This window comes from Alligator sinensis, unplaced genomic scaffold (genome assembly GCF_000455745.1).
Source record: "Alligator sinensis unplaced genomic scaffold, ASM45574v1 scaffold366_1, whole genome shotgun sequence".
NCBI classification, from domain to species: Eukaryota; Metazoa; Chordata; order Crocodylia; family Alligatoridae; genus Alligator; species Alligator sinensis.
The window spans coordinates 452,084-462,226 of record NW_005841851.1 but is presented as its reverse complement, the minus strand read 5'-3'; the positions used below and the strand labels follow the sequence as shown (position 1 = coordinate 462,226).

The 10,143-nt window shown below is 42.0% G+C and overlaps 1 protein-coding gene across 1 annotated transcript in view; it reads right to left on the bottom strand.

The window, feature by feature from the left end:
* Nucleotides 1-1,738: 1,738 nt before the first annotated feature.
* RBP7 (retinol binding protein 7) overlaps nt 1,739-10,143 on the bottom strand; it is a 9,933-nt gene continuing 1,528 nt past the window's right edge. The window contains exons 3-7 of the mRNA XM_006016152.3: nt 9,063-9,166; nt 7,629-7,708; nt 2,778-2,956; nt 2,405-2,506; nt 1,739-1,785 (exon numbers count right to left, since the gene is read on the bottom strand). Of these exons, the coding sequence (XP_006016214.2) occupies nt 1,756-1,785; nt 2,405-2,506; nt 2,778-2,956; nt 7,629-7,701 (384 nt within the window). The 5' untranslated portion in view covers nt 7,702-7,708; nt 9,063-9,166 and the 3' untranslated portion in view covers nt 1,739-1,755. The remainder of the gene's footprint in view (nt 1,786-2,404; nt 2,507-2,777; nt 2,957-7,628; nt 7,709-9,062; nt 9,167-10,143) is intronic.

Sequence of the window (10,143 nt, the reverse complement as noted above, 5' to 3'; positions counted from 1 at the left end):
TTTTTTGGGGGGGGGGCATTTGTTAAAGGGCTGGAGCTGGCCTGTGTGGGGCACCTGTGGAGGGGCTGGGGGAGTGAGGGGGGGGTCCGCGGTTTGTGCAGAGCTCCCCATGCAGTGTGGGGTTAGTGGGGGGCAGCAGGGATCCCCCCCACCCAGCAACACCCAGTGAGCTGGAGCTTTTTTTTTCACAAGTGCTGGGAGCCCCCGCCCCCCTTCAGGGGGGACTGAAAACCCCCCAGTCTGAACTCCCTCTGCTCCCTTTCTCTCCTCCCATTCTGAAAACAGGGACAGGCTGGGACCTCCCCAGACACAAGTTACAAAAGATACTACATTATGTAACATCTTTATCTGATACCTCCTGCAATGAGGGGTTAGATTTTCACTCAATCAGCCATTTTAAAGCTGGTTGCAGCTGTGCACATGTTTGGCCACAGCTTTAAATGGCTTTCTGTAGCCAGAACAGGCAAAAGTTGTCACTTCTGTCTACACTGGCCAGCAGCTGGAACATCCTTCACCTAGTGCAATGATAGGGCAGCCTTCGCACTAGATTTAACTTGGCAAATGACCCTTTGAAGTGTTATTATGAGACTGTAGCCCACTGTTTCTGAAAGCAACTCATAACATTATCTGGTGTCAGGTCAACTCGAAGTCATTTGAAACTACCATTTTATAGTGTGTAGTCCAGAGAGTATCAGGAAGCTTGAGTCCTTAGAAGTGAGGGCTAACATTACATGTATGGGATTAACACAGGGATGGGCAAAATGCAGCCCACGGGCCAGATGCGGCCCACCAAGCCGTTTTATCTGGCCTGCGTGGCCCCTAAAAAATAAAATCTAGAAAATTAATATTTGTCTGTTCCTAGCTGCCTGCCCTGCAGCCCTCCAAAACTCAGTAAGCAGCCCTCCTCCCAAAATAATTGCCTGCCCCTGGATTAACACAATCCCTAGTTAAATTAAATATGTATTAAGGCAGCTGGCAAACTAGTGAAGCCTACTCCATTTTTCCTCCCTATAATCAGTTTTAGTTTGAGAAAACAGACCAAATACAAAGTAGTCTAATGAATGACATCATGTCAACCATAAGTAGAGTAATAAGCTTCAAAAAGAAAGAGAAAAAGCAATTGCTTTAGTCCTTTATTACTATTAGAAGTCAGTTGTTTTCTTTTCCTTTACTACCAAAAAAGTAGCTTTATTTTTATTCAGTGGATGATGTTTTTCATTGTTGCTTTAAAATACAAAGGCCCACACCTCTACAGGCTGGGAGCTTTGAAAAGTGTATACAACCAATGGCAGAAGGTATTAGAAGTCAAACCCTCCCCACCTCTGTGGATATAGGAAAATGTTCTTTTTGCTTAGATAACAGGAAGATGATTGAACAACGCTGAGGGTGGGCTTAAAGCTAGTACAGGTAGGAGTTCCTTTGCAAGGCAGTATTAGTTTGTTTCTTATGCACAAAAACCCACCCACAAGGGTACAAGCTTGACTTCATATCAAGGAGTTCCCTAGTAAGAGCAGAGTAGAGCTTCAAGGCTGGTAACAGCAAGTCAACTTCTTTGGATACATGTATGCTACAAATTGATCAAGTACAACAGGTGTTAGCAGTGAAAGAAAACCAACATCCCTGTCAGACAGTTTTGAACTCTGGTGTGTTCTAGACCTCATGTACAGTTAAATATCATGGTTCATTGAGTTTCATATTCACAGTTGAACTTGGCTATCAGTACAGGTCAGAAATCACGCTCTCTTGTAAGCCTGTTTACAAAACTTGGTCCTTGCAGCGGAGCTCCTGCCAAAAAAACGGAAGAAAACAAAGAGTTATATAACATGTTACTTTACGGCTCTAGTTTCCTACTTAATTTAATCCATAAACTTCCAGTTCTATAGAGTTTACCGTCTCTTACATTTCTGAACATTGTACCTCTTGTATTATCTATATAGGGCCCAAGTAAAAAATAAATACAAAAGGTGGAAGTTTAGCAGTGTCATTAAGAGCCGAACGTATTAAAAGGAACTCCCATGTGTGTTACTTAGAGTTTGTTCTAAAGTTTTTTAGGCTTGGTTGCAGTTCCCAGACAGATTACACAGAGGTCCAAACGACAGGGTGATTAAGAAAGCACAACAATCAAGTTTAGTGGAAAGACAACACTGCTCAGATTGATACCTGAATACTTCCAACTAGTCCCCGTTGTAAAGAGCTAGATGATAAGAGGACCTTACATACATATGAATTATGTACAATGATCTTGCTCTGTCCTTGTTATAAGATCCCAGAGTCACTAACCTGTTCACTGCACAGAAACATGTAAAGGAACATGCCAGTCAAACAAGATTCAGGGTGCTGCCATGGCTTGGGTTATCTTTCATACAGACCCATTAATTGAGATAACTTAAGTCTGACCAGGTACCAGGTAGAGATTATCTCCTTCTATCCAGTGAGTCCAGCCCCGGTTGCTCTTCTCTCCAGTCTGTATGCAGACAAGCTTGCGATTGTCCCAAGTAACCAAACTCTGCGTTTGAGAAGAAAGCGATAGTGCATTATTTTTATTCCCCAAATCACTCTTCTCTGCACAGATGGAGGCACTTTCCCATGCTAGTCAACTTCCTTAAGGTTTATAAGCACGTCATAGAGGAGAGTGGCACCCTTCTCCCCAACGCAGGAACTGAAGAGTTCTTTGTCCTGGATCTAAGGCAGAGATGTACAACCCCACAGTAAAGATTCAGAATTTCAATGCGTCAGATTAGACTCTTGCCTCATCCAGTGAATACATTCTGTCCTACCTTGCATTTTCTGTTATCCAGGCTTTTATTATCTTCTTCAAACCATTCTCCAATTTTGAACTGGACAAAGTCCTCTTGGAGAGCATTAGTGGTGTGGATGGTAAATGAGCCACCATTCTGTTCAATTACCTTCTGTGGCTTCACGATGCTTGCTATCTTGCATATAGCGAAGTCAATACCTTTATAAAAAAAACAAAACAAACAAACAGATGTTGTTACAGGGTTTTAAACAAACAAACAAAACAACACATACAACCCCCCCCCCCGCACAAAAGAAAAACACCAAACCCACCCAAATAAACCACATACACAAAACCATGTACACAGATGTTGCTAGAGCTTCAAGGAAAACATTATCTAGAAACAAGGCAACTTTGGTTCTTAGTGCTTCTTGAAAGGTTGACAAAGTTTTATATGGTCTTTCCTGGAAAGTATCTCCTTGAAGAGAGGAGGTACTTGCTTAATATTTGACTCTGTGTTGCACCATTCCCAGGTAAGATTTCAGCATTTAAAAAGTGCTGGTCTTTCACTATCGGCAGATCATAGCCATGTGTCAGTGGCACTGTTCTGGTAGTTGTAGTGAGTTCTGCCATTATTAGTACAACCCAGATGCTGTAGTTGCTTTGATGGAAGTTCTGATAGATACATTTGGCCTATATTTTTTTTACTACTACTACTGACACCACTACTATACAAAGTCAGATGAAAGTTTCATCTATATTGCAAGGTCAGAATTTTGGTTCCATTAAACTTTCCAGCATTCACCAGACAATCATTCCTCCTCTGCAAACCTCCATCATGCATTGGTCCCCAACTCTACCTTATAGTATTGAGTGCTGCATTAAGCTCCTCTACATTAATCTGTATCCAGCTTCTTTATTTAATATGAAGGGACAGCTTTCATTTTTCCAGGGACTGCCAATTCCCAGCAGGTGCTGCACAGCAATTAATTTGCAACATCAGGCTCAGTTGACATTGTAGCAGAAAGCCCCCTTTTCCTCTTGCCTGCATTTGCTCTCCCCTCTTTGGATACGTTTCTCTTTTTCTACCTTTTCTTCCTTCCTCTTTCTTTCACTTTAAGATAAGGAATTGTGTTTTAAAATTTGTATGTGTGCATTTTGTATCTCCCCTTGTAGTTTGGTATTTTTATCTGTGTGCACGCCATGGCATTGGTAGCTTATATTTTATACTCCTCACCTTTCATCTTTCAGCTGAATGTATTTAGTTTCATAAGTAAGTTACACATTGTTACAATGTATAAGAGAGCAGGAATCAAACTGTCCTTCCCTGTATCAGGCTGGCCCCTGAAAGGGCGAGTGAATCAGTGATTGAATGTGGAACACTGTAGCAGCAGACAGAAATTAACACCTGGGACATTGCAGATCAACCAGCAGAAGATTTCAATAGAAGACAATGTAACAACCGGGAAATCTCTAAACCTCACTGATCAAGGGCTAGAAGCCCTGGCCTGAGTTAATCAATGCCAGGGACCAACTTTTGGGCTGAATATCTCCAGATTGACCGCTCCCAGAGCGGTATTCAAAATTTATCAATGGACTCCCAAACCTGCATGTACATGCGGACGACCCCTGGGGCTGACAAATGCCATCCAGTAGCCACCGGGGGGAGAAGTCCCACGAGGGTCAATGACCCCTGGATTGGGCAAACCTGAAAACTGGGGAGTCACCAAAGTCTGCCAGGGACAGATAAAAGGCAGTGAAAAGTGACCCTCAATGGTGCCCTCTTGATCTCCAACTCAACCAGACCTGTCCAGCCAGAAGGACCAGCCGGCAACCCCCTTCTGGAGGATAACACCACACTGAAAGAAGCCTCGACTGGCCATCAACGGCAGACTCCAGCGCTTGTAGGATAGGTATACCTGACTCTGTAGCTTACTACTGTGTGCGTACCAGCCCCAAGGTTTATGATTTAACTCATTACAGTGTTTCAATCTGCCTAATAAACCAGAATTTTAAGGATCCCGAGTTGGACATTTGTAGCCAACATTATCAGACACTAGACAATTTTTTGTTTTGTTTTTTGCTTTAACACACCATCCACAGCCCCCATCTTTGTAAGACCCAATTCAGAACCCTAGCTACATTTTTAGTGAAGTTCAACAAGCTCAAGCAGAGGCCCCCCCACTGTAGTTTGCTTTCCTTCTCTGGCTAAGCTTATGCTGGGAAGGTTGTTTGCCTGCTATATTCTGATGGAGAAACCAAAGTAAGATAAAGAGCATCCCAAAAACAGTCTCAGGCCTCCTTTGATCTATAGTTTTCTCCACCTTCTGTTTTTGGAGCACAAACTTTACTTGCACTCCGAAAACAATTAGTTGACATGGCAGTTGTCTGTCACAGAAACACAGTACATTTGGCACATTTATGTGAAGCTGAAAACTTCATGTTACTTCCTCTCCCCAAATTCTGGGAGTAGTCAGCTCATAACAGCCACCATCTGTTAGCCATTTAGTGCATTCAGTTTAAGAAACTGGAACATTCTGCACATTATATAGATACTAGAAATAGATACATGTATGCCTTTCATCAGTTAGTGTTGTTCATATGCTAGCATAGCAAGACTTGACTTTGTACTGCTGCATGTGTGCATTTATCTTAAGAACTCCCTCCCACACAAAAGCAAGTAATTTTGAAGCTGAGTTTAATTGCAGTTAATTATTGATCTCTCTGAAAGTTGTGCATTAGGCTAGGCATCTCAAGCCTTCCCATACAGAGAGATTTTTTTGCCCAGTGGAGTGACCAACTGTACTTCCTTGAATCACACTTTGCTGGAGTTGCCATTTCTCAGTGTTTTCTTACTCAGAAGACATGACTAACCTTGCATTTTTTTTTTTTTTCCCCCCTCTCTCCTCCTCGCTCTGCTCCTGTTTTTGCCCCCGTCCACACTCATACTGGTCTTTTAAAGTACTAATACAGGCAAGCTAGCCTGGAAAGTGACTGCAAGTCTGAGAGGCAGAGGATCCTGTTAAGAATGGTTTTACCACAACAGGTTACTGGGCCATGAATTAAATGGATTTCTCTTCTCACGTGGCAGTTGCAAGTCTTTAGATAGGAGTTTTAAAGGTAACAACTTCTTAGTGTCCAAGAAGTTTTATTCTTCAGTTATCAGGGCTGTACTCCCCTTCACCTCAAGAATGCTGCGGAAGCCATGCAATCATTATATTAATTCAATATACACATCATTGTTTGTTAGAAAGCAAGGCACTTCCAAGCTAAACTACTGAACATAAGTGCGAGCTTCTGATCTAAATACAAGATAATGGTCTACTTTGAGTAGAACAGAGAGAGTAAGTGGATGTGGGGTAAGAGAACCAAAACAAACCACTTTATCATTGGTTAACATTATACCTCCTAAGGAAAGTCTCTGGATTAAATTTCCAACTGTGCCACAGTGAAAGACAGTCTTATTCTCATATCTTTCAGAAGTAGGAAGGCCAGACTGGTCTCCTATAGTCTGGAGACCAATAAGTATTGTTTTTAAGACTGGTCTAGACAAAGCCTTGGCTAACAAGATATAGTTGGTCCTGCTTTAAGCAGAGGGTTGAACTAGATGACCTCCTGAGATTGCTTTCAACCTTAATTTTCTATGATTCTAATTTATCTCCATGACTGAGATTTAGGAATTCAACATTCAAGTGCTTGAGACTTACAACTGAAGATGTAGTCACTCTCAGTTTATTACCATTGTCATCTAGCTGGAAATGTGGTACTTAAATTTACTCTACTTTATTAATAATATGTGGGAGGCAATTGATTTCAGGTCATTCAATGGTCTTACTACTGTCTAGAATGTCAGTTGAGTGTACAACCCAAAGAGTTGTGCCATTTAAGCATCACCAAATTTCTTTGCTTGCACAAGGCAGACAAGGTTCCTTGGGTGAATCTGATATCGTTCATTAGACCAACCCAAATAGTTGGAAAATAATTATTAAGCAAGCTTTTGGGTTCAAAAACCCTTTCAATGTTTGGTTGAATGAAGATTGTCTAATATACAGCCCACACACCTTTTCACCATGAGAATATTTGGCATTCATAAACTTTTCTGAGTCTTCCCATCACCCCTGATGTTTTCTTGTCCTTATCAGCTTAGATAAGAGAACTTAAGCAGTTACCTCAGGGAAGCAAGGGGAAGGACAGTTACGGCTTGACTCTGCTCTCCTGTGGTGAGCATAATCGGATGCTGTTTTGCAGCTATGATACCACAGCTGTTTCTTTTGTTACCTTTCTCCCTCCACTTAAAGAAGACATCTCTTGGCCTCTTAAAGAACTGTAGTTAAGCAGGCAGTCAGGGATTTAGTGTTAGTGATCTCAGAACAGTCCATTGTATTCCTTGTGTCCGTAACAGATGTTTTACTGCGAGACGGTACCTGTACTTGGGAGCATTTGGCAGGGGTTGTTTTGTTTTAAAGCCATCAGTTGCATCTACACCAGGATGTCAGATTTTTGTATTTGAATGAGGACCACACACACACACACACACACACACACTCTAGTAGAGACCTCAGAAAAGTGCAGTCACACCTAATTTTTCTTTGAAAGGCACAGCTAAGAACTCATACCAAACTCCAGAGCAAGGTTTAAGAAGACTAGAAAGCTACTTGCAAAATAGAATAACAAAACATCATATCCATTCTTATATGGATGACACAGGTAGGAGTATAGAGTAGGATCCTTCTTACATATGGAATGATTATTCTTTTGTAGAAAGAAAAAAAAAATTTAACCCCCCCCTCCCCTTCCAACCCCCATTTTACAGAGAAAAGAGACTTTAACTACCTCTTGATTCTAGTAAAGCTCAAACCTCCAGAGATGGGGGTAAGAGACTTGCACTTACCCAATGCCTTCATGTAATTGTCAAAGTTGTGATTGCTGGTGTGTTTCCAGGTGCCATTGAAATCCATAGGCATGATTAAACTACGGGAGCAAAAGATGTAGTCAAACAAACACTAACTAAAGAACAGGAACTGAAGATATGCCACTTAGTCCAGTTTTATATGAGCGGGGATTGTGGGAGGAGTGGGGGATTACAGCTGGAAGCCCTCTATGGGAGGAACAGGCCACTGAGCTGTCAAGGGGTGGGAAATAGGACAGGAGTAAATCAGCTGCAGCTGGGATTAAAGGGGGAAGTTCACACTGTCTGAAATCTTTGTGTGGATTAAATGTTGTTGACATATGAGCCATAAGAGTATCGTTTAACCTTTGCCTGGCTCCTTCTTTCAGTTTAGTAAAGAAGCAGTGGTAGATGTTGTAATTATAACAAGGCCTACTGAAAACACATCAGACCGTTTGCTTGATTAAAGGACTGTGTGTGTTTGGAAAAATGTAGTCTCCAAGTTACGTATGGGACATGTTCTGACAAACACATTGGACTGATCCTTGTGCTATGCATGGTTGTGTAACAGGGCATTTAAGGGGAGAGTGATGTCCATGCTACAGCATTAGAAACAAGACTACATATGCTTCTTGTTTCTGAAAGATGACAAGAACTTTATATCAACCTGTTAATTGATGTCCAGATAGATAGAGAAGGCAGCATTATTGTTTAGTGTTTAGAGCAGGAATCTGAGAGACAAACTCCTGGTTCCTATTCGTGACTCTGTGATGAATAACCTTGTGTGCATAACCACTCAGTGCTTCAGTTTACATATGTTCTGGGATCTTTCGATGCCATTAAGTATGTTAAAGGTAACCTAGGATCCAGGTACATCAAAGTACAGAATGGCTGCAGTATGCTTTGTTTTCTCAACTCCCTTCCCTGTTTCCGCAACCGGAAACACTATCTGTCTGGCTAGTGTATCAACTAGTCAGAGTAAGAGATGGTATCAAGATTCCACAGTTTGGTGCTGTTTAATAGGCCTGTGGGAAGTGGCTAGCATTCGCTTTGGATTCAGATTCGGCCGATTTAGGGGACAGTGATTTGATTTGGTGATTAGAATCACTGTCCCCAATTGATTTGGCTGAATCTGATTCAGAGATTTGGCTGCTGCCAAATCAGCCGAATCTCCAAATTGGACAGGCCCCATCCCCTGCTCACTCACCCAGCCCTGGAAATGGCTGCCCCGCCCAGCTCCAGCTCCCTGCTCTTTGGGAAAAAACAACCCCACACCCACCACCTAGTGCCCCGTGGGGGGCAATCCCCGCTGCCCTCTACTGCCCCCATGCTGCATGGGGGGCTGTGCCATAAACCCCCTGACCCACCCCCCATGGCTGCCCCATCCACCCTCACTCTGGAACTTTAAGAAAAAAACAAAACAAAACCTGAACTCACCAGCTCCTGCCTGGCAGGGAGTGATCCCTGCTGCCCCCGACTGCCCCACGCAAACGGTAATTTCGTGAGCTGGGAGGTCTGACAGGTGTCTGAGGGCCATGCTCCTATTACATGAGGAATTAAGAGAACAATATTTTAACTCTCTCATTTTCCTGTTGTAAATTGACCTTTCTCCTTTATGACTCATGTATATCTGAAGCAATAGCAGATTTGAGTGCAGTATTTTGAACTTTTGCACATTGACAATCTCTTACTCAAAAGTAAGAATATATAAGGTTCTTCTTACATTTGCTGTAAGAGTGAAAATATATCAGTAGTAATCCTGTATTACTTGTGTAGTCTTAGAATACGTGGATGTATTTATGGGCAAATCAGATCATGTTAACTTTCGTGCCTCGAGTTTTTGTCTATAAAATGGGGTTAATACTATTCTCCTGCCTTGCATGTGTGTTCTGAGGATCCATTTAATCATACTACTGTCATGTAACTAGTATTCAGCAAAAGCCTATAACTATATCTATAAGAAGCAAAAATAGTGTGTTATTTAAACGTTAATCTAGACTGTGTTGTTGTTTTAATAAAAAATAAGGAGAAGTTAGCATTCCTGTCAGTCAGGAGCTTGAATGGGGAAATTCAGCCCCCGCTATTTTATTTATTTAACTTTTGCTGTCAGTGAGTTGAGGTCACCGACTTAGGGGCTAGGGTTTCATAAATCTGATTTCAAAATCTTGACTCTGGCCATATTTTTGGAACTGACAGTTGTTCCCATTTGGCTTGTGACCATGGGAGTAGGAAACTGGGATACCAAAGCAGGCTTCTTGCTCTCAAAGTAAGATTGTTCTTTAGCGTAAGAGGGCAGAGAAATACAAATTGCTTTATAAAATAGCAGGTCTTTGGCCTTGCTGGTTAGAAAGAGGTCAGATGGAAGCAGGTATTTTATTGCAATCTTATCAGCTGTCCCAAGCCAAGGAAGTTAAGCTGCATCAGTACTTGGGCCTAGTGACAGATGTTATACGTAGACAGATAAATTAACTGGAAATTTCCTATTTCTAAAGGGTGGTGTAGAAAGTTATGCTGAGCG